This window comes from Bos grunniens, chromosome 13 (genome assembly GCF_055505025.1).
Source record: "Bos grunniens cultivar Pamir isolate PY7600 chromosome 13, Bosgru_T2T1.0, whole genome shotgun sequence".
In the NCBI taxonomy this organism is placed as follows: domain Eukaryota; kingdom Metazoa; phylum Chordata; class Mammalia; order Artiodactyla; family Bovidae; genus Bos; species Bos grunniens.
This window is the reverse complement of record NC_141177.1, coordinates 45,845,238-45,870,567: the sequence shown is the minus strand read 5'-3', so window position 1 is coordinate 45,870,567 and position 25,330 is coordinate 45,845,238. Positions and strand designations below refer to the sequence as shown.

At 42.6% G+C, this 25,330-nt stretch overlaps 1 protein-coding gene across 1 annotated transcript in view; it reads left to right on the top strand.

The window, feature by feature from the left end:
- The window catches only part of PCSK2 (proprotein convertase subtilisin/kexin type 2), a 240,778-nt gene that overhangs the window by 162,625 nt on the left and 52,823 nt on the right, over nucleotides 1-25,330 (top strand). Inside the window, exon 6 of the mRNA XM_086333839.1 lies at nucleotides 23,584-23,660. Within this exon, the coding sequence (XP_086189965.1) occupies nucleotides 23,584-23,660 (77 nt within the window). The remainder of the gene's footprint in view (nucleotides 1-23,583; nucleotides 23,661-25,330) is intronic.

Below are 25,330 nucleotides of genomic sequence, written 5' to 3'. Positions count from 1 at the left end.
ACATCCTTGTTTTCACTGCTGACTTGAAATTTCCATAATGAGGACATAAAACACATCATTTAAAAACAGCTCTTAATCTGTGAGATTAATGAGAGTTGAGAGCTATGACTTGAACATTTGCTGGTTAATAGATTTAGAGATAGAAACACAGTTGCGTCAATTACAGTAATTAATCAGAGATGAAGATGAATTGAAGGGACCCTCCTTTGCCAGCCAAACCTCAATCTAAATGCCGAGTAATGAACTGCTGGTGGGGAAGGAGCGGCCAGAACTGGACCGGCTGAGAGAAGGATGAGGCTCTCATTCCCCAAAATGTACTGTGGGTTCCCAGAAGCACAGGGTTCCATCCCACCTCGGCTTTCCAGAAAACCCCCATCTCATACAGCTAGCCCTTCAGGCGATAAACTCCTCTTGGCTGTATCCCCAAGGTGTTTTTCTTCCTTAAATGGAGTTAAACTCTTTCTGAACCCGAAAGAATATGACCCTGAAGGAAATGAGCCTGTTCCAGTGATGAAATGCATAAACAGGAAACGCCAGAGGCAGCACTTCCGCATCTTGCCCACCCGGTCAGAGTGAATTCACGACCCACTCATCTAATCATGTTGGAAACAGTTCTACTGATGCTCTTTATAAAGTAGATAACAAGTGAGAACCGACTAGATCACTCAGGGACCTAAGTGCTCTGTGGTGACCTAAAGGGGAAGGAAATGCAAAACTGACAGGATATAAGTACACGTATGGCTGATTCACTTTGCTCTAAAGCAGAAAATAACAAAACATTATAAGGCAACTAAACTTCAATCAAATAAATTTTAAAAAATAAACTAATATGAGATTGAGAATACCATATATTTTTAACAACCTTACAATAAAGAATTATTTACACATTTAAAACATAAAAAAGAATAGGGGAAAAAAAGATTTGAGAGAAACAGTGGTACATTCCAAAGCTATAACTACAAGTCATATTATATACCCCACCAGGGGAAGAGCACTTCACTTATTATCACTTAAAGTCACTCTAGTCTGGGAGCCAATTGCTATTTTTTCCAATTCCCTTTTTAGTTACAGAAAATAAAATGTATTCTTTTTGGTGCACGATTCTACGAGTTTGACAAATGCATAAAATCATGTAACCACCACAACCATTGATAGACAGAACGCTTCTATCACCCCTCAAAGCTCCCTTATGCTGCCCCTTTTTGGTCAGTCCACTGCAAACCCACTCTCAGCCCGTGGCAGCCACAGATCTGATCTGTTTTCTGTCCCTGTAGTTTTGTCCTCTCTAGAGAATGTCATGTATAGGGAATCCTACAGTTAAAAGAAAAAAGTAAGTCTTTTGAGTCTGGTTGTTTTCCTGCATTTATGATCCATCCATGCACTTGTGTATTTCAGCATTTGTTCCTTTTTATCGCTGTGTAGTATTCCATTGTGTGGCTATACCACAGTTTGTTCATCCAGTCTCCACTTGTGAGACAGTTGGATGACTCCCAGTTTGGGCAATTATAAATCAAGTCACCATATACATTCACATACAGGGTTTTGTACAAAACTAAGACTGCCTTTATCTTGAGATTGCTGTGTCATATGCTAACCCAACTGCTATTTAATCTCTAGAAAATATCACTATCCTGAGAGTGCAAGGAGCCTGGAAACAATTCAGTTACCTCTGGGGTGAGCATGCTCTTGTTCAGGAAAACTGCTGTGCCACAGCATGGGTCTGGGGGTGGACATCCATTCCAGCCAGGATAAAGAACCCAGGATCTGAATTCCGATGCCTGCAGTCCAGTTAGTTCAGAAAATCAATTCCCCATTCTTGTTTTAGGCCCTATGTCAAGCTAAACCAAGACACTTTCATTTCCTTTCTTTTTCCCATCAACATTTGTATCTTAAAAGTTTCCTTAAGATTTACACACATATACTGGAATTTTTAACTGAATGAAATAAATTTAAATAGAAGTCGATCAATTTTTTTTAATATATGCATTCCCTAAATTGGAACAGTAAATGGAAATTTATGCCATATATTTCCAGAAAGCTAAAAAAATTCTAAATCACCATAATTTTACAATCATTATTATATCTCATCTCTTAAGTATTAATTTTTGATGGTTTGTCCTCAAAAAGATAAGTATTTCAAATATTTCTTTTCTGTCACAACTGAACACAGTGAAGGCTCACTGAGTTAAATCCAGTGAAGGCTCAATTGAGGCTGAAGTTTTACTGAATTTCTGCTGTTTGTAGCACAGCTAATGATTTCTATCTTGCTTCAATTGAATTAAGTTTATGAGACCTCTATTTTTATCTCTAGCATCAGCTTATTTTATTTTTCCAATTTCCACTTGTTTTTCTAAAATAATAAGGGCAAAATGCAATTAAAATATGCAAATAGTGCTGCTGACAACACCATCGTGGCTCAATGTGGTATGAAGTGGTGTGACACTGCATACAAAAGGAGGTCTGGGAATATCAATATTTAATATACAAAAATGCAAGCAATGAAAAGGTGACTATTTAAAGGTTTAGAAACCCTTGGATGCATGGTTGTACCATTTTATCCAATTCCATAAACAAATGATCTTATTTTAATCATTTTGTTTATGGGCAGAAATTGAGCACACTCCACCTGATTAGTCCCGTGATGTCAAACGATACTGGATCAACAAAATGATTTAGACAATTCTTGTCTTTGTGTGTGCATGCTCAGTCATGTCTGACTCTGCAACCCCATGGACTGTAGCCTGCCAGGCTCCTCTGTCCATGGGATTTCCCAGGCAAGAATATTGCCGTGTGTTGCCATTTCCTTCTCCAGAGAATCTCCCTGACCCAAGGATCAAATCCAGGTCTCCTGCATTGCAGGCAGATTCTTTAATTGCTGTATCACGTGGGAAGCCCTCTTGTCTTTAGTTCATTCACTTATTCAACATGTACTGAATGTTCGCTCTTTGTCCAATAGCACCAAAAGACCCCGCCTCCTTGAACCACTTACAGTGAACTGGAGAGGGTGGCAAGTGAGATGAGGGCTGTGGAGGGACTTCAATCCACAGCAGAGTGTCATGTAGCGGGGGATCTCTCCCTAAATGGGGTGACATCTGAGCTGCCTCAGTGAGCATAATTGAGGGAGGAGAGAGTTCCAGTCATGATCAGCATGGAGTTCAGTCACGGACGGAGAAGTTGACACTAGAGCCATGTGTGAGCTTCTAGGGCTACTGTAAAAACACCACCAACGGAGAGAACCGCTTTGGCGATTCTGGAGGCCGGAAGTGCAAAATTAAGCTGCCAGCAGGGCTGGTCCTTCTGGAATGTCTGAAGGAGAGTCTGTCCCCAGCCTCGCTCCTGGTTTCCAGTGGTTGTTGGCAGTTAATTGAGAGACATCACTTCAGCATCACAGGGGCCCATCTAACCCTGTCATCCTCCTCCATGTGTGTGTGTGTTTGTGACACAGTCTCTACACTGACCTTCTTATCAGGATACCAGCCTGGGGACTTAGGGTCCACCTTAATCTAGCTCGACCTCATTTAACTTCTTTACATCTGCCAAGACCCTATTTCTAAATAAAGTCTTATTCACATGGGACACCCAAAGTGCTCAGTCTCATAATTTTTTCTTTTTATCATAGAAAACAGTTGTAGATGCTAGGCACTACAGAAAGGAATGTGACGTTATTTGGAAATAGTGGAGATAGGGGGTTAAGTTTTCCATACCCGAGTTATGACTTCAGCATAGCTTTTGGGGAGGGGCTTCCCTGGTGGCTCAGACAGTAAAGAGTCTGCCTGCAATGCAGGAGACCTCAGTTCCATCCCTGGGTCGGGAAGATCCCCCCTAGAGAAGGGAATAGCAACCCACTCCAGTATTCTTGCCTGGAGAATTCCATGGACAAAGGAGCCTGACAGGCTACCGTCCATGGGGTCACAAAGAGTCAGGCATAACTGAGCGATTAACACTACCTTTTTGGGAGACATGCTTAACTCACAACAAGAAGGGCTCTGCAAACTACAGCCCACCCACTCCTTTTGATTGCTGTTATTTGTAAATAAGGTTTATGGGGACACAGCCACACCCACCAGTTTACACATCCCTGAGGGAGCCCTGCCCCTTCAACGGCAGAGATGGGTCTTTGGTTCCACAAAGAGACCAAGGCCTAAAACACTTATCACCTGGTCCTTCCAGGAGAAGGTTGGTGACTCCTGAGCTAGAGATCAACTGGTAAAGCACTGATCATGATCTGCCTTGGGGGTGAAACTAAGGGGTGAAAACTTGACCCCCAAAACTCTGGGAGATGCAGTCCAGTCTTGATAGGAAGTATGCAAAATGAGACGGAGATATGGCAAGAAGGAAGTGGAGTGGGCAAGGGGTTTGCAGGCCCTGACAGACTGCTGGGTGATTAGAGGAGGAGAGAAGGAGGGGACAGACAGCAGACGGCAGAGAATGAAATGAGGGCTCTGTGATTTCAACAGAGTCACTGTTTTAGGTTATGACAAGATGAAAGAAGGTGCTGAGGTGAAATTGAAGAGGAGTCGTTGGAGCCTGGGGGAGAGGCCATGGGATTGGAAGGCCAGGAGGCCACATGAGCACCCCCATGGTTCTTAGAAATGCTGGCAACAGGGATGGTCAGAGGAACATGAGTCAAGGGTGTGTTGTCCTCAAAAGGACCAGAGCAGAGTATTTTCTTTCCAAGTGACCAGTGTCCACAATTCAACTGCAGCAACCCCCGTGCACAGACCGTGTGATTAACATGGAGTGTGCTGTTCCACCCTTGTAGCAACTTCACAAAGGTATGTGCACAGACTCCAAACGAAGGCTGTGATCGCTTTTCCATAGCTTATGAATTATGAAGTTGGATTCCCATCACAAATGCTGTCAGAGTTTTTTGGTTTCAAAACCAATTAAAATGATGAATAGCTGTGAAAGGAACCACAAGCACATTTAATCTTTCTCCAGAACGGGTGGGGATCCGTCCTTTTTTGGTGTGTGTCACATTTCACATCAACTGAGAATATAAACCTGGCCTCATTCAAAGGTAAGATTCAAACAACATCTTCATGAAAGGGAACAGATCCGCTTGGCCTTTTTCTCAGCCATAAACACTGAGATACTTGCAACGTGCCACGTCGCCCTTTCTGCTTATCTTCCAAGGTCACGGCGCTCTCTTTCCATCTCCTTCTCTTAGCAAGGTTATCCTAAAAAGAATCACCAAAGCAGAGATTAGCTGTTTTGAAGCAAAAAGAGACAAGCAAGAAGGTTGCTGACAAGCTTTTGAGTTTGATTTATTGTGGATTTGAAGCTGTGTAACAATGCAGAGTTCTTGCATCCCCACGCCTCATCTCTCTACCATTTCATGTGTCTGAGGTCTTAATGCTCCCACTCAGCTCCAAGGGCATTGGGACAAACAAAGTGCTAAGTCTCATAATTTTTTTCCTTTACTTTTCATCATGAGAAAGAGCTGTTGGTGCCATGTACTACAGAAAGGAGAGGATGAGTCTGAGTCAGAAGACTTAACTTTTAATACTAACTCAACCACTCTAGCTGAAAACCTTGAGCAAATTACATGACCTCACTGAGACTCAGTTTTCTCAACTGTTGCGAGGCAACAACTAGGTCCTACTGTACAGCTCAGGGAACCATATTCAATACCATGATAAATCATAATGGAAAAGAATATGAAAGAGAATATATATATGTATAACTGAGTCACTCTGCTGTATAGCAGAAATTAACGCAACATTGTAAATCCACCATTCTTCAACAAAAATTTATCAAAAAAGAAATAAACTTCCCAAATGGCGCTAGAGGTAAAGAATCTGCTTGCCAGTGCAGCAGATGCAAGAGACATGGGTTTGATCTCTGGATCGGGAAGATCTTCTGGAGGAAGGCATGACCACACACTCCAGTGTTTTTGCCTGGAGAATCCCATGGACAGAGGAGCTTGGTGGGTTACAGTCCCCAGGGTCTCAAAGAGTCAGACACGACTGAGCACACACACACACACCCGAGGCTCAACTGAGTTCAATTTGTGTTGAATTATGCACTCCTTAATTTATACGTAAAACTGACGTGTGATGTGTAATAGCAGCAGACGCCTGTGTGATATAGTCATTATTCACAGAGCTATGCTTCTGACAGAAGGAAAAACATTGTGTAAGTGTGTTTAAGACAAAGTCTCCAATAAATAATATTTGGACAGAACAACTCCTTCGAAGAGGTGACTCAGCTATCAGTGAACTCATCTCTGCTATTTTTAGGGCTGGAAAAGCAGAGGCTGGTGGTGCTGAAGCTGTGTAACCAGTCGCACAGGGTGGCTTCTCGAAAGTGGTGGCCTTGACCTCGGTGGCCTTTCACAGGGGAAGTGGAGCAGCAGCCATGAGCATCTCGGCAGCTCCGTAGAGCCCGGTCTGAGGAGGAGAGGGAGACACAGATTGCCTTGTACCTCACCCCCTCGACAGTGCTGAGTTAGACCCCGGCGGCTACATTATCTCCCAATTTCCTTTCCAAAACCGTGTCTCTGTCTGACTTTTAGGGTGGCTGTCACACGCCCTCGACAGCACACTCAGTCTTTGTGGAACTGAGCAAATGGGTTTGAACCGCCTTTAGCCAGACGCTGCCAGCCCTTCAACCTCCTACCCGGGAAGGTGGTGAGAGCAGGTGTGGGTGCTAAGTCGCTTTAGTCGTGTCCAACTCTATTCGACCCCATGGACTGTAGCCCGCCAGGCTCCTCTGTCCGTGGGATTTCCCAGGCAAGAATACTGGAGTGGGTTGCCATGCCCTCCTCCAGGGGATCTTCCCCATCCAGGGATCAAAGCCTTGGCTCTTAGGTCTCCTACATTGGCAGGCAGCTTCTTTACCACTAGTTTCCCACCTGGGAAGCCATGAGAACAGCTACTTGAGCCCAACTGTTGGCTACCCCTTTCTGTCCCAGAACCTAACCTTATCCTCTTAGGATATCATTACTGTTAAATTCAGCTGCCTTTCTCAAACCCATCAAAGAAAACCATCTTTTCATTACACCTGAAATTAGCCATTGCTTCTGCGGCTGCCTCTCCTGAAGTGTAAAGTCTCCCAGCATGGTCCAGAGCTGCTTTATCCACCTCGCTCAAGGTCACCTTCATCACTCTGGGGCACAGAGACCTCCGCAGTAAAGGCCATGGGGGAACCCTGCCAGGCTGGCCTGCAGCTGGGAGGACTGGCCAGTGCTAGGGCCCTTGCCTGAGTGAAACCAGTTAGGAGCTCAGATGAGCTTCGAGCTGCATCCAAGCACAGATTCGGACTGTGAGGCCAAGCAAAGACCGAGCACAGACTCTCTGCACCCCTGTGGTTATCTACGTGTGCCCTCTTTTTTACTAAATCCAAATTAGATCTTACAACACTGTTCATGTTAGCTTGTTTATACCATGTGTTAGAATCCAGGAAACACATATCATTTCTTTTCAGAAACAGAGGCAGGGCATAGAGATAAGCATGCATTGTGATATAAACACATTTTTTAAAGTTTTTAACTCCTATTTGCTGTTCAGGCAGCTTAGCATTTAGTTTGTCTATAATTGGGTATGGTTTTTAAGTTTTGACAGGAACTGCATTTTAAGCAGCAGGAGGCAAAAATAATTCAAAGGTTAATATTCATCAAAATTTATCTAACAGCAGGAGACCCTTCACTCTGAACTCATTCTTTCTTGCAAAATCAACCACCCCCCTCAAGAGCTCTCACCTATCAGAAGCACAGAGAATCCAAATATATGATGCATTACAGCCACACACTTTATCTTGCTTCTTTTGTTTTCTTTGGTTCATCAGGTCCTTCCTTCAGAACCAAAGGAATCCATAGCAATAACTCTGTTCTTAGAACTGATCTTCTCCATTGGAAGAACTTCAGTCTAGATGCCAAGAAGCTTCTGATGCTCCCAAATCCTACCCTTCAATCTCTGCTATTAGGGACTGAGACCTGTAACATTTTCCAATGTCCATTCTCTTTTGTTAAAGCAAATTATATTGGGAAGGGCCATGTACTATACTTATCCATACTGAAGTCTGAATGGCTTATCAAACTCAGTTTCTTTCTGTTGTAGAATTTAGGCAGAAGAGGGAAGAAGGAAAGCAGGAGAAGATTCTAACAAGGAAATTATGGATGTATTTATTAAGGGGGATGAATGGGCCAAAGGCCAACATGTCCCTATGCAAGTATTTTATAAACAAAAGAATCAAGGTGCACACATGAATTCCCCGAAGATCCTGCTAAAATGCAGATTCAGATTGTGCCAGTCTGGGGTACAGCCTGAGACTCTGCGATTCTAACATCTTCTCTGATGATATCAGTACTTCTGGTCCACAGACGGCACTTTACGCAGCAGGAAGGCAGGAACTAGAATGGTGAACAAGGTGTCAGCTCAGTGGTTCTGCATCTTGGCTTAACAGAATCACCTGACGAGTTTTAACATTTTTTTTTAACTACTGGTGCCCAAGCCCCACCCAACATCAATTAAATAAAAATCTAGGGATCACTCAAGTATTTATATTCCTGAAGGCTCCCCAAGCTATTCTGTTGAGCAGCCTGAGTTGAGAACCACTGTTAGCTGATAAGTTCACTGGACCCTCAGTTCATGGGGGCTAAAGGCAAGATACCCCAGTCAAGGGCATCTTCCTCCCTCATGGGAGCTTGCTATCACACAATGCCTGGCAAGTGGTTCAGTCAGTTCAGTTCAGTTCATTTCACTCAGTCATGTCTGACACTTTGCAACCCCAGGGACTGCAGCACACCAGGCCTCCCTGTCCATCACCAACTCCCGGAGTTGACTCAAAGTCATGTCCATTGAGTCAGTGATGCCATCCAAACATCTCATCCTCTGTCGTCCCCTTCTCCTCCCACCTTCAATCTTTCCCAGCATCAGGGCCTTTTCAAAAGGGTCAGTTCTTCACATCAGGTGGCCAAAGTATTGGAGTATCAGCTTTAGCTTCAGCCCTTCCAATGAATCTTCAGGACTGATCTCCTTTAGGATGGACTGGTTGGATCTCCTTGCAGTCTAAGGGATTCTCAAGAGTCTTCTCCAACACCACAATTCAAAAGCATCAATTCTTTGGTGCTCAGCTTTTTTTATAGTCCAACTCTCACATCCATACATGACCACTGGAAAAACCATAGCCTTGACTAGATGGACCTTTGTTGGCAAAGTATGTCTCTGCTTTTTAGTATGCTGTCTAGGTTGGTCATAACTTTCCTTCCAAAGAGTAAGCGTCTTTTAATTTCATGGCTGCAGTCACCATCTGCAGTGATTTTGAAGCCCCAAAAAATAAAGTCTGACACTGTGTCCACTATTTCTCCATCTATTTGCCATGAAGTGATGGGACCAGATGCCATGATCTTCATTTTCTGAATGTTGAGCTTTAAGCCAACTTTTTCACTCTCCTTTTTCATTTTCATCAAGAAGCTCTTTACTTCTTCTTCACTTTCTGCCATAAGGGTGATGGCATCTGCATATCTGAGGTTATTGATATTTCTCCCAGCAATCTTGATTCTAGTTTGTGCTTCATCCAGCCCAGCATTTCTCATGATGTACTTTGCATATAAGTTAAATAAGCAGGGTGACAATATAAATAAGCAGGGTGGCAAGCAGTTGGTACTCAGTAAACATAAGTATGTCCCATGAAAAAATAAATGACTAACTGAATGCATGAATGACTTAAGACCTTTGAAGGCCAACAGTCTACAAAATGTCAAGGATTGAATTCTCGTTGAAATGACAATTGACAAGGCTAAAATTTAAAGACAGGAAGTTTTTTCCATGGTTCCTTCAAATACCCTAAGCAGATACTTAATTGTCCGGCCACTCCTAGGGATGATTCTGCTGACAACTGGAGAAGTCCAAGCCATAAATATCACCTTTGCTTTATTCCAGTGTTTCCTAACCATCCACCAGTCATAACACACTCACAATTTTTTGCTCTCAGTGCTATTATTTACCTAGCTTTCTTCCTTAAATTGACTCACTTTTTTCACAAATGGATGTATTTTAAAGGGAAACTATAAATCGCTATTTCAAATATATAGAAAAACAACCAATATCCCTCCACATAAATAGAAGTATCTGTCAAAATAAATACAGTGAAAGCAACTCAAGAAGGATGTTGCTGCCTGCCAACGCTTGCCTCTGTCAGATAAGAAGACGGATTAACCAGGAATAGGATGATATTAAAGACAAGGGCGCTCTTTATGGAGACTTGTCACTGGCGTGGTAAGAGGGATCGAAGGAGTGTTTTGCAAGAAGTCACAGTCAAATTCTGCAATGCCATGTTAGCAAAGCCACCATGCACAAGCATCTCAAAGAATACCGATCTCGGCCAATGATATTCAAGTTGAGCCCAGGAATCCAAGGGCCACCAACTAGTGCTGAAGAGGCTCTGGGAGATAAAAGGAAGCATTTCCAAGATTTCAGTTTCTGGGGAATCCAGTCATCAATGTGATTTGTCTGTACATAGGGTGATGTTTGTTTTCCTACTTCTAAGAGGAACAATATAATCAACAGAGAAATTCAAAACAGGTTGGACCTTGCTGACAAAATCAGGGGAATTAGCTTTCTCTTTGAAGGCATATTTGTTGGCTTAAGGCCTTGGAAAAGAAAAATTCACTAAATAAAACCATGCTGTTATCAAATGAATGGATCAGACAATGTAGCTCTCTAGTGAGGGGTGTCCCAGGGTGGGGGTTAAATTGTTATGTTCATACACTTGGATTTGGACAGCTTGGCCCATTGACATTTTAGGGAATAAACACACTAAATGACTCATTTTTATCTGCGGGTTGTTTTTCTTTTAAACAACACGTGGAGAATGCGACATTATGATTCTAATGCAGAGGCAAGACAGAGAAGTTAGCAGGGAGGCCTCTGGGACCAGGCTGCCTGGTCTAAGTCCCTGCTCTGCGCCCTTTCCACCTGTGTGGCCTCAGGTGAAATACTCAACCCCTCCGTGCCTCATGCAGTCTCCTTGCTCAGAGGATGTGAGTGATAACAAGGGTACCATCACGTGAGGACATCACAGGAAGAGTAAAGAATCTGAGAGTCCTTTGCACAAAACAAGCACTCAACACGTGTTACCTTTTTCTTATTACCTTCGTATTGTTATTATTATGCTCCAAAATACACAGAACAATAGGTTATGCAATAAAATCTCTTCCACCCCTGTGCCTCCCTCTAGACACAAAACAGAATAAAAAAGCTTTTATCTATGTTTATTTATGCATTTATTATCAAGTATGTTTTTCCTCTTCTGTGCTCACGGGGGCTCACCACACACTCTTTTCTCCACTTAACATATCATGGGAAGGAACGATACCTTGCAATCATTTTCCTGGTTCTTTGCTGGAACTGCAGTTTTGATTGTGTGGCTGCACCGTCACTGATGTAGGTCATCCCTCACGTGGGACAGAAGCCATTTCTGGTTTTCACTTTTACAGTCATGCTGCCATGAACACACTTAAAAATTCGAATCTTTCATACACATATAAGTATACCATTAGGGTATATACATCCAGGGCTTTCCTGATAGCTCAGTTGGTAAAGAATCTGCCTGCAATGTGGGAGACCCCAGTTTGATTTCTCGGTTGGGAAGATCCGCTGGAGAAAGGATAGGCCACCCACTCCAGTATTCTGGCCTGGAGAGTTCCATGGACTGTACAGTCCATGGGGTCACAAAGAGTTGGACACTACTGAGCAACTTTCACTTCACTTCACTTCATACCGTTAGGATAGATTCTTTTTTTAATTAATTAATTAATTTTAATTGGAGGCTAGTTACTTTACAATATTGTAATGGTTTTTGCCATACATTGACCTGAATCAGCCATGGGTGTACATGTGTCCCCCATCCTGAACCCCCCTCCCACAACCCTCCCCATCCCATCCCTCAGGGTCGTCCCAGTACACTGGCCCTGAGTGCCCTGTATCATGCATCGAACCTGGACTGGTGATCTGTTTCACATATGGTCATATACATGTTTCAGTGCTATTCTCTCAAACCATCCCACCCTCGCCTTCTCCCACAGAGTCCAAAAATCTGTTCTTTATCTCATGTCTCTTTCACTGTCTCACATATAGGGGCATCTTTCTAAATTAGGATAGATTCTTACAGGTGGGATTCCTGGATCAAAAAGTCTGTGCATCTTTTATTCTGATAGACATTGCCAATTTCTCTTCAAAAAGATTACACCCATTTGCATACCACCGATCAAGGTAGACAGTGTGTCTTTCTTCTCATATTCAGGAGTATTTTAAATGCATAAGATAAAATCCATAGGATAATCAAGGAAAAGCAATTATACTGAAACAGTTTTCAAAAGATTTAAAATACACTTTTGTGATGTGGTAATGTGTATCCTTCTTTATATATACACTATATTAAAAAAAAAATCTAGTGCCAGATAGGAGTGAGTAGAAAAGATATTTCAGCAAATCTACAACAGTTATAACCTGGTAGGAAAGTACATATTAGTGACAAACTCGCAGGTCCTACTAGTAATATTGTGACTCACAGTCTACACCCACAATTGAAGGAAAGACTAATTTTGAGTTGGCAGCTGGTGAAAAAAAAGATGTAAATTTTTTCCAAACAAGTGTTGGACCCTGGGCAGAGTCAGCTCTTGGAGATTTATTCCAATGAGTGGCAGCTTCTCCTCTCCTTCTTCTCCTCAGGTCAGCCCCAGGAATTCTTGCTTTTAGGGAGCTATTAAAATTCATGTGTGGAAACTAGCCTCAATCTAGCCTGGGACAGGCTTCATAGACCTTCTAAAGCATTGAGAGGAGAGAAAGAAGGCATGAGCAGGCAGAGACACTGCTAAAGGACCATCCAGAGGTGCTGCCTTGAGTGTGTCTTAGAGATAGTAACAGACCCACTTCTGCTGTCAGTATATCTGCTTCCCTACCCTACAGAGTTTTGGAGCATGTTAAATAAAGTAAGAGAACGTAAAGTCCTTTGAAAAATTTAAAGGCACTCTATGAACTTAAGGTGGGGAAGGCAATGGCACCCCACTCCAGTACTCTTGCCTGGAAAATCCCATGGACAGAGGAGCCTGGTAGGCTGCAGTCCATGGGGTCACTAAGAGTCGGACACAGCTGAGCGACTTCACTTTCACTTTTCACTTTCATACATTGGAGAAGGACATGTCAACCCACTCCAGTGTTCTTGCCTGGAGAATCCCAGGGGCGGGGGAGCCTAGTAGACTGCCGTCTGTGGGGTTGCACAGAGTCGGACACAACTGAAGCTACTTAGCAGCAGCAGCAGCATGAACTTAGGGTGCTATGTTAGCCATTAGGAATTAATATTATGATTATCTCTTCTTATCTTTAGTGCAGGCTTCCCTTGTAGCTCAGCTGGTAAAGAATATGCCTGCAATGCAGAAGACTGCAATTCGATTTCTGGGTCAGGAAGATCCCCTGGAGAAAGGATAGGATATCCATTCCACCATTCTTGGGCTTTCCTGGTGGCTCAGATGGTAAAGAATCCTCCTGCGATGCAGGAGACCTGGGTTTGATCTCTGGGTTGCGAAGATTCCCTGGAGAAGGGCATGGCAACCGCCTCCAATATTCTTGCCTGGAGAATCCCCATGGACAGAGGGGATGACTAGACTGAACAACTGAACAGCTTAGACTGAACAACTAAGCACAGCACAGCATATTTTGTGGCCAGAACCTCCCTTACATCTGCCAATAGGAGTAACATTAGAGGGACTTCCCTGGTGATTCAGTGGTTAAGACTCCACACTCCTGACACAGGGGGCCCATGTTCGAGCCCTGGTCGAGGAGCTAGGTCTTGCATGAACTAAGACACACCACAGCCAAATAAATAAATAATTAAAAAAAATTTTTAAAGAGTGACATTAGGACCAAAGGATGGAACTGCACAGCTTTGGAAACTAAAAAGCACAATGGTTCAGACATGGCTTGGACCTACATTCCTCTTACCTGGAGCATAGTCCATGCCATGCTAATTCGCTTCAGTTGTGTCCAGCTCTTTGCGACCCCATGGACTGTGGCCCACCAGGCTCCTCTTTCCATGGGATTCTCCAGGCAAGAATACTGGAGTGAGTTGCCATCTCCTACTCCAGCGCATAGTCCAGTGAATAGGTTAACATGCTGCTGAAATCTCCTGGTGATAGTAGGAAGTGTCCAATCCACAGAGAACATTCTGTCACTGGAAAAACACATGACTCTGGAAATCTTTGGAGTATAGAAGAAAGATTTCCAACAATTTTCTGACTATTCACCTTTTAAAAAAAATTTTTTGAGTGCTAGAGAAATGTTAAATTTCATTAAGTTTTACTGCTAGACTTAAGATATACATAAATCTCTTTAATGTTGGTTTCAGTCAAAAGTGAGCTGAACATGATCGTTAAACCAGTGCATGTGGGAGAATGAATTGAGGAAAATTCAAATATGCACCGTTGGAAAATTTCCAACGTGACCACATCAGATGTAAGAAGGCGCGGAGCAAAATTCTCCAGACTCTAGTGGCCTGGGCACTTTTCTGCTCAATTTCCATACAGATGAGCTTTGTTCTAGGACGATAAGGTTGCAGTTTGGGAGTCTATCTGGGAAGCTTGCTCCTGTCTCATTAGTCCCTAAGCACAGAGCAATTTCAGCTGATACTGTTACCAGCTTCTAGCTGGGTTATGTGGTTAAATGCCTTGAGAGAAAAGAGCAAGCCAGAATAAAGGGACAAATGCAACCTACGCTCTTGTTCTGAGTGCCTATTGCTGCGAAATTACACTGGCAACTAATCATATGCCATGATGTACCATTAGCACAAACTCTCACTGCGTGAGATATTATTTGAGTCTGGAATTACCTGACATCTCACAGGGACACATTGTATCCCTGGTACAATTCCTCTGCGGTCTTGGCTTATACATGACTGTAACTAGACAGATGTATTTCTTGCTGTGGCTCAAACACATACTAGTCCTTACCTGCGTTCTTGTGAAATTGAAAAAAAAAGCTCCCCCTACCGGTGGGTGAGTTGCAAAACAGCACCTCCTTCTGGGGAACTTTGACTCTAGGGACCTTTGCCCGCAAGGTGATGTCTCTGCTTTTTAATACACTGTCTGGGTATGTCTTAGCTTTCCTTCCAAGGAGCAAGTATCTTTTAATTTCATAGCCGAAATCACTGTCCACAGTGATTTTGGAGCCCAAGAAAATGAAATCTGTCACTGCTTCCACTTTTCTCCCTTCTATTTGCCATAAAGTGATGGGACCTGACGCCATGATCTTAATTTTTTGAATGCTGAGTTTTAAGCCAGCTTTTTCACTCTCTGCTTTCACCTTCATCAGCAGGCTCTTTAGTTCCTCTTCGCTTTCTGCCATTAGAAGAGTGTCATCTGCATATGTGAGTGTATTGATATTTCTCCCAGCAATCTTGGTTCCAGCTTGTGATTCATCCAGCCCAGCATTTTGCACGATGTACTCTGCATAGAAGTTAAGTAAGCAGGATGACAATATACAGCCTTGTCATACTTCTTTCCCTATTTGGAACCATTCCATTGTTCCAGATCCTGTTCTAACTATAGCTTCTTGATCCCCAGATAGATTTCTCAGGAGACAAGTAAGGTCGTCTGGTCCCATCTCTTAATTCTTCAGTTTATTGTGATCCACAAAGTCAAAGCCTTTAGCATAATCAATTAAGCAGGAGTAGATATTTTTCTGGAAATCTCTTGCTTTCTCCATGATCCATCAAATGTTGGCAGTTTGATCCCTGGTTCCTCTGCCTCTTCGAAACCCAGTTTGTACATCTGGAAGTTCTCAGTTCACGTACAAGCTAGGGCTTGAAGGATTTTGAGCACAACCTTGCTAGCATGTGAAATGAGTGCAATTGTATAGTCATTGGAACATTCTTTGGCACTGCCCTTGTTTAGGATTGGAATGAAAATTGACCTTTTCCGGTTCTGTGGCCACTGCTGAGTTTTGCAAATTTGCTGGCATGTTAAGTGTAGCACTTTAACAGCATCATCTTTTAGAATTTTAACTACTCACCTAGAATCCCATCACCTCCACTAGCTTTGCTCATAGTGATGCTTCCTAAGGCCCACTTGAATTCACACTCCAAGATGCCCAGCTCTAGGTGAGTGATCACACCATCATGGTTATCCAGGTCATTAAGACCTTTTTTGTACGGTTCTTCTGTGTATTCATGCCACCTCTTCTTAATCTCTTGTGCTTCTGTTAGGTCCTTACCATTTCTGTCCTTTATTGTGCCCATCTTTGCATGAAATGTTCCCTTGTTATCTCCAATTTTCCTGAAGAGATCTCTAGTCTTTCCCATTCTATTGTTTTCCTCTATTTCTTTGCGTTGTTCATTTTAAAAGGCCTTCTTATCTCTCCTTGCTGTTTTCTGGAACTCTGCATTCATTTGGGTCTATCTTTCCCTCTCTCCCTTGCCTTTTGCTTCTCTTCTTTTCTTGGCCATTTGTAAGGCCTCCTCGGACAACACCTTGCCTTGCATTTCTTTTTCTTGGGGCTGGTTTTGGTCAACATCTCCTGCACAATTTATGAACCTCTGTCCATAGTTCTTCAGGCACATTATCTATCAGATCTCATCCCTTGAATCTACTATTCACCTCTACTGTATAATCATAAGGGATTTGATTTAGGTCATACCTGAATGGCCTAGTGGTTTTCTCTACTTTCTTCAGTTTAAGCCTGAATTTTGCAATAAGCAGCTGATGATCTGAGCCACAGTCAGCTCCAGGTCTTGTTTTTGCTGACTGTATAGAGCCTATCTTTGGCTGCAAATAACATAACCAATCTGATTTCGGTATTAACCATCTGGTGATGTCCATGTGTAGAGTCATGTCTTGAGGTGTTGGAAAAGCACGTTTGCTATGGCCAGGATGTTCTCTTGACAAAACTCTGTTATCCTTTGCCATATTTCATTTTGTACTCCAAGGCCAAACTTGCCTGTTCTTCTGAGTATCTCTCAACTTCCTATTTTTTTATCCCAATTTCCTATGATGAAAGGACTCTTTTTTTAGGATATTATTTTTATGTTAGTTCTAAAAGATGTCGTAGGCTTTCATGGTCAGCTTGGTCAGCTTCAGCTTCTTTGGCATCAGTGGTTGGGGCATAGACCCAGAATACTGTGATGTTGAGATGGTTTGCCTTGGAAATGAATCAAAATCATTCTGTCGTTTTTGAGGTTGCATCCAAGGACTGCATTTTGAACTCTTGTTGACTATAAGAGTTAGTCCATTTCTTCTATGAGATTCTTGTCTGCGTAGTAGATGTAATGGTCATCTGAATTAAATTTACCCATTCCAATCCATTTTAGTTCACTGACTCCTAGGATGTCAGTGTTCAATCTTGCCATCTCCTGCTGGACCACATCCAATTTATCTTGATTCATGGACCTAACAATCCAAGTTCTATACAACATTGTTCTTTACAGCATTGGACTTTACTTTCATTGCCAGACACATCCACAACTGGGCATCATTTCCTCTTCAGCCAAGCTGCTTCATTCTTTCTTGAGCTATTAGTAATTTCTCTCCACTCTTCACCAGTAGCATATTGGACACCTTCCAACCTGGGGGCTCATCTTCCAGTGTCATACCTTTTTGTCTTTTCATACTGTTCATGAGGTTCTCCTGGCAAGAATACTGGAGTGGATTGCCATTTCCTCCTCCAGTGGACCACAATTTGTCAGAATGGTCCTATGTCCATCTGTCTTGGGTGGCCCTGCACAGCATGGTTCATAGCTTCATTGAATTACACAAGCCCCTTCTCCATGACAAGACTGTGATCCATGCAGGCAAATTCTTTCTGTAAAAGATAGTAAATATTTTAAGATTTGCAGGCTTCTGTCACAACTACTTAAATCTGCTGTTACAGTGTGAAAACAGCCATATGCAACCCATAAGCAAATGAACATAATTATGTTCCAATAAAACTTTATTTAGAAAAACAAGTGGTGGGCTGAATGTGGCTCAGGAGTCATATTTTGTGACTTTTGACATAGATGCTAAAAGAAGGTAAAGCAGATGATAAAAGCAGAAGTGTGAGGTCATCCATAGGGTGCTTCCTGGCTCATATCCCTTCCTTCCTCCCTTTTACCCTCATAGCAATAAACAGTTACCATTTTGTCATTTGCATTTAAAGATGAGGAAAATTTCAGTTTCCAGAAACTATGAATATTGCCAAGACCAAATAGCCAAACTATGAATATTGCCAAGACCAAAACCAGATCTGTCTGATTTAATGCCTCTTTTCCTTCCCCTACTCCAAGCTGACACCTGCAGACACATCCACTTGTACAACCCAACAAGGAAAATCCAATGGTCCCAGAGCAGGTAGAGTCCAGATTGGGAGGTCAGGGTGGCCGTGCCAAAACTGAGTTCAGTCTCAAAAGTCTCAGAAGCTTCTCTGAAAACGTTAAAGCAATTCAGACATGGTTGCTACCAGGCCCACCACCAGCTTCCACGGTGAGACCAGCCCAAGCATCAGACATGCCTTTAACGGCAGTACCTCAGATATAATGGGGTCAGAAGATTTTGTGAAAATGTGTAAGTCCTTTGTCCTTACTAAGCCAAGAGGGCAGGCAAACCAATCTTATGCGAAATGCACAGGGTAACAGGCAAACCCGTAATTATTACATTTCTTTTCTGAGAGCTAATCTAATATTTTTTGTGCTCCAAACTCACTGCAGATGGTGACTGCAACCATGAAAATTAAAAGACACTTGCTCCTTGGAAAAAAAAGCTATGACAAACCTAGACAACATATTAAAAAGCAGAAACATTACTTTACTTACAAAGGTCCATATAATGAAAGCTGTGATTTTTCCGGTAATCATGTATAGATTTGAAAGTTGGACCATAAGGAAGGCTGAGTGCCAGATAATTGATGCTTTTGAATTATGGTGTTGAAGACTCTTAAGAGTCCCTGCCTTGGACTGCAAGGAGGTCAAACCAGTCAATCCTAAAGGAAATCAGTCCTGAATATTCATTGGAAGGACTGATGCTGAAGCTGAAACTCCAATACTTTGGCCACCTGATGTGAAGAACTGACTGACTCATTGGGAAAGACCCTGGTGCTGGAAAAAGATAGAAGGTAGGAGAAGGGGACAGCAGAGGACGAGATAGTTGAATGGCATCATCAACTCGATGGACATGAGTTTGAGCAAGCTCCGGGAGATGGTGAAGGGCAGGGAAGCCTGGTGTGCTGCATGCAGTCCATGGGGTCACAAAGAGTCAGACATGACTGAGTGACTGAACAACAATCTATTATTGGGGCTATTCAGGTGGTGCTAGTGGTAAAGAAGCCACCTGCCAATGCAGGAGATGTAAGAGGTGAGGGTTAGATCCCTGGGTTGGGAAGATCCCATAGAGTAGGAAATGGCAACCCACTCCAGTATCTTGCCTGGAAAATTCCCTTGGACAGAGGAGCTTGGTGGGCTACAGTCCATCGGATCGTGAAAGGTCAGACATAACGAGCATCTGAACAATCTAGCTTTGCTTTCTGACTATGCATTCAAGTATTCAGAAACTAAGACTTAGATAACTAATTACTGGATGTATTTTTTTCCCTGCACTCAACTCTTAAAGAATAAATGAGCCATTATCAGAAGTTTCTTTCAGAAATAACTTGCAGAGATGCCCTGAGGTCATTTTGGATTCAACCCAATCTTCCAACTTTCTCCACCATGTTACTCTTAATGGTGACTCTGAATCAGCCTGAGCCTGAATCATCAATGATTAAATTATGTTCACTAAACAGCTAGTATTTTCTAAAGGAAAATAGACTAATGTATTTTTGGACAATGTTACAGAATTCAAACCAAAACAAGCTTCTGGCTTAGCCTTGAATTCCCAAGTATTAAATCTACAGAGACTCTGCTTCCTCCCAAACATCCATGTTAATGGATATTTTAGAAAATTCCAGTATAATCCAAGGCCAGTTTAATTTATTCCTGTACACAGACAACTTTATGGATGACAACATTGTAGTTCAGATCAATAAATGATTCAGTTTGGGCTATAAAATTATAAACAGAACACTTGCAAAAAGTTGCTCAGCCTTTCTTGCTATAAACCATTTGATTTTTAGCCAGAAAATACATGACCAAACAAAAACAACTGTTTGCCTTCCTTAATACGCAGTCTCAGCATAGACTATTACACAGGGAATTAGCATTAGTCATCAAATTAATTGTAAAGACAACAAATTAAAGTTCCTATATCTTTGTCCATTTCAACCTTCAGAGGTGAAGCTGACCTCAGATAATACATGGTCTTTCTTCTTGCTATAAAAGTGGTCTCAGAGTCTGTGGCTTCTCAGAATCAAACTCTGTTGTCAGAATTCTCCAGTTCCTCCCTCTGCCCCAAACTCACCTCATGGCAAGCCATTTCCTCCAGAACGAAGACTTAGAGCCAAAGACCTCAGCCCAGACCTCGGGAGACAATTGTGAGTGAGAAACCTGGAGAAATGGGTCAGCTGCTTAGGCAGCAAACACAAAAGTGCAGAAAATCCTGACTTTAATTTTCCTCTAGTGGAAGTTAATTTCTATCCAACAAGCTACTCTACCGATGGTAGAAATTTGACATTGTCCTGCTCAAGTTGTGCCCCCACCCTCCTGCCTCCACCCTCAAGCTTCAAAGGACTAGCACAGAATCAAGAAGAGGGGGTGGGGTCCTAGAGCTCATGTCTTATCACCTCTCCACCTTGGAACCATCAGCTGCAGCCCCACCCCCACGGGCCTCAGTCATCCCTTCTCGTATATTCTCTCTGAACCCTGGATCCTCACTGTCCTGACCTCTGGACTTCCTGGGGCAGCCTGTTCTCTCATCGTGTTCTCACTAATCTCAGCCTCCCAAGATTATTCCACTGCTTCCTGCTCTGTGCTGTGTATCACAGAGCACAGAGGGGGGCCACCCCAAGTCCCTCAACTAACACACCCCATAGAGCTGCTTCTGGTCCTCGGCTACTGTCCTAGAATGAGTCCCAGACCTCTCTGAGGTTCAACATTCCAATGCATCCCCTTTCCACTCCAGGAACCCAGCTCAGAAGAGAGAGGTAGCACTCAGGATCCCCTCTGAGGGCCTCAGGAGGGCTAGTCCATGAATTTTCCATTCAGCTCACCTTAGACTGGGGCCTTTTAATCTCTTTTACATAGGAAAAAACCAAGCTTAGCAAATAACTTCTTCCAAATCAACTGTTTAAAGTTTCAACCTTAGCTTTGAAACCCAAAAGATGAACTATTACCTTGTATTCCTCTTGATATTCCCACTCCACCAAACTTACCTAAGGATGCTCTTGTCTCAAAAATTCAGGGAAGTTTAGAGGTAACCAAACATACTTAGGGAAGAGAAAGAAGTTACTTTTAAGATAGTATCCCTTGAAAGAACTGACTCTAAATAGCTCAAGAAAAGTCAAGGAAAAAAAAAAAAATACGCCAAATCTGAGAGGGTCTCCCAAAGATGGGATTATATTAACGGTGAATGCAGGTGATTTGGGTATTTGCCAATAATTATGGCCAGTGGAGACAGGACGTTATCCTCTCTAAAGCCAGGAACTGAGGGAAGACCTAGATTCTAGAACACAGATAGCCATGTTCAGTGTCCAATATACAATGACTGGTCCAAATTTTGAATGGAATGAGGAATTGTTTTTCAATGAATATGACGTTTCCTTTACACAAAAGAATAAATTCTAGACCTCTGTCATGTAATAGTCAACAATACAGTATTATATACTATCAAATATGTTCAGAGGATAGATTTCATGGTAAATGTTCTTACCAAAAAAAAGAACACAAGGATGTTTTTGGAGGTAATGGGTATGTTGAGTACCTAGGTTGTGGTGATGGTGTCGTGAGTATATACACATGTCCAAACTCAGCGAGATGTACACATTAAATGTACGGGATATTTTGTGTATCAGTTATACCTCAATAAAGCTAAAAACTTTTAAATGAAAAATTTTTAAACAAATTTCAAGGTGACTTCTGCCCCAAGCACATTTATTTTAATACATTAGTATTACAATTCAGGTCGTTCCAGCTACTGATGGCCCTTTGCCTTCCAACAAATGGAAACCCAGACTCATGGAACTGGTCAATTTGCTCTTAAAAACATCATGCAAACATCATGTAACACTATTACAAACTATAGTGTTTTGTCTCATAAAAGGGCACAACTCCTGAAAATGTCTCAGGGTGCCTTGGAATCAAGACATTTCCAAGCTGGAATCCGCACCTAACCCAGTGATTCCCAGCCAAGTGGATACTGTGAACCAGGAAACCATCTGGGATCTTGGTTGCAGACCTCAAAAACAAAGGAGGGAGGGTGGGATGAGAAGAGAGGAGCTTCATGGAACTCTGCATCCCTGGGCAACCTACAAGGCAGAGAGGAGGAAGGACAGGATTAGCCACCCGATGGTGGGGGACCATCTCCCATCATGGACCAAAATAAAAGACTGAGATGGAAAAAATTAAAACATGAAATCACTTAGAGACAAATAAAATGAGTACATTATTGATTTCTGAGGAGCAAGACTCTTAGTGGGAAAAATGGAGGTGCTGGACTGCATAGAATTTAAACTCCTCATTGTAACCTGTAGGGTTAAGAGGACCCTTGTTTGCAACCCTGTATTTACTTGTTGGATTGATATCTGTCCCCCTAATCAGGCTGTAAATTACACACGGGCAGGGATGTCACCACTGTATTCCCATCCTTGGAAAAGTCCTGGGTATACGAAAGTGAAAAGTGAAAGTGGCTCAGTCATGTCCAACTCTTTGCCACCCTGTGGACTATCCATGGAATTCTCTAGGCCAGAACACTGGAGTGGGTAGTCATTCCCTTCTCCAGGGAATCTTCCCAACCCAGGGATCGAACCCAGGTCTCCTGCATTGCAGGTGGATTCTTTACCATGTGAGCCACCAGGGAAGCCCAAGAATACTGGAGTGGGTAGCCTATCCCTCCTCCAGTGGATCTTCCAGACCCAGGAATCAAACCGGGGTCTGCTGCCTTGCAGGTTACCAGCTGAGCTACCAGGGAACCCCTGGTATATATTAGACTCAATGATATTTGTTGAGTAAATAAATGAGGTTGATATTGTGGCCAGTGTTTGGGTCTTGGGTTTAACACTCGTAATTGTAAAGGAGACAAGCCTCTGTCAGCCCAAAGCTGGGAGCTGGGAATGAGTTCTACATAAAGCAAGAGGCTTCCTCACTTGTGACAAGAGAACTAGAACCTTCTGGCCATCAGTCCAGGGAAGCTTAATGTGAGTCTTGGCTCCAAGTGAGCCCCACTGACCCACAGTGGTCCCTCAACTTAAAATGGAGATGGTCCTGGGTAGCACAGAACCCAAATTTGCTAACACTTTGAGAACCTGGAACAGGATGGGGTGAGGGAGCTTGGAAAAGAGGATACCAGGAGAGGATGGAAACCTCCATGGACACACACCTGCTCTGTCGCCTCTTCAAGGGTTGGTCCAGAAAGCAGGTTGACATAGCCCTGGGTGAGGGACCGTCCACATGAGACAGTTGCGTCTCTTAGCATCTTCTCATGCCCGTGCTCTGGATTTATGACCTGGTGATGCACCTTGTGTTTTGCAGAACGCTGAGGCGAGCTACGACTTCAGCAGCAATGATCCCTATCCGTACCCTAGATACACAGACGACTGGTTTAACAGGTAAACTGGGCCTCTGGGGATGTCTGGGACATCAGGAGTGGGGTTTTAGTTCACTCTGTTCTGTGTTTTAAGGCTTGAATATCACCAGAAAAATAATCTCAGTGCCTCACGAAATTATACTGTGACTTTTCCCTTTATTGTGGCTATATTTTTTAAATTCTCGACTTTTTTTTTAATATGGCAACATTCTTCTAGAATTTTCTTTCAACCATATTGTTCAGTTGAATAGGAATTACTTGCCACCTTATTAACGATAAAATAGGAGTAATAAGAAATCCTTTCTGAACTCACCACAAGGTGAATGTAAACCTATGAGTTTCACTTATCTCTTGCAACTGTTGCAGAGAACATTTTTGCCCCTCAGGTCTGTGTCTATATGTTTTTGAAAAGTGTTTTCGCTGTAACCTTGTACAAGCTCATACTTTTGACAAAACAGTACATGTAATTGGCATAGGTTTGAAGTATTTTTCACTAAGGCATAATTAGTGTCAGGTATACAACATAACGGGGCTTCCCTGCTGGCTCAGTGGTAAAGAATCTGCCTGCAATGCAGGAAACCGGTGTTCTGTCCCTGAGTCGGGAAGCTCCCCTGGAGGAGGAAGTAGCAACTCACTCCAGTATTCTTGCCAGGACAATCTCACGGACAGAGGCGTGGCAGGCTACAGTCTGTGAGGTCGCAAAGAATCGGACACGCCTGAATGCACATGCATAAGACATAAGGATCCCATGTTTGTATATACTGCAAAATGATCACCACAATAAGTTCATTAACATCTTAGTCACATTAACACCCATAGTCACATAAAAAATTTTTTTTCTTGTGATGAAGATTTTCTGTCTTAGCAGTTTTCAAATACACAATACAGTATTGTTAATTTAGGTGTGATATACTGTTTGATATACTATTATGCAACACTACCCAATGGTAGTATGACTTTTCTTCAACCCATTTTTCTACTAAACATGAAAATATAGCCTCTTTCTTCTCCAAGTAAAATTCACGCCTAATTTCTCACATGTAAGAAATATCAAGAAATTGAGACAAGTGGTTTGTCAATCAATATCGATTAAGTTTGAAACCTAATACTTCCCCATTACTGATGTTTTTGAGTGAACTTGATAGAACATATGAACTTCAATTAGTGACTGAAGCTCACTTTAATCACTTCTACTTCTTTATTCACTTTACTCATCTCTTCTACTTCTCGTGACAAACTTATGGTAATTGAAATAAAGGCTGTCCTCCTCAGTTTAGTGATAAGGAAACAGGCTCGGAAAGACTGCCTGACTTGCCTGGTCAAACAACCAGTAAATATCAAAGCCAACACTGGAACCCAAGCTCTGTGTTTCTAAGTCCAAGTTGTACCATTATTTTATAAGCATCGTTTTTATTATAAAAGACAGAGTGTATTATAAAAGACCAAAGAATGGCCAGGGACAGGTCCTGAGTGGACCAGGTAGATCAGACTGTGTTCCTACAATTATTGAATTGACCAGAGACTGTCTGGGGCACAGACAAAGCACACAGGGCTTGGTCATTACCGAAAAGGCAGAAAAGAGTAAAGGGGAAAACACAATTCCAATCTGTAGCATTTTAAAAAGATCATTGCTAATATGCAAGACCATAGTCCCCACTCTCCATTAACCTTCAGTTCAGTTCAGTCGCTCAG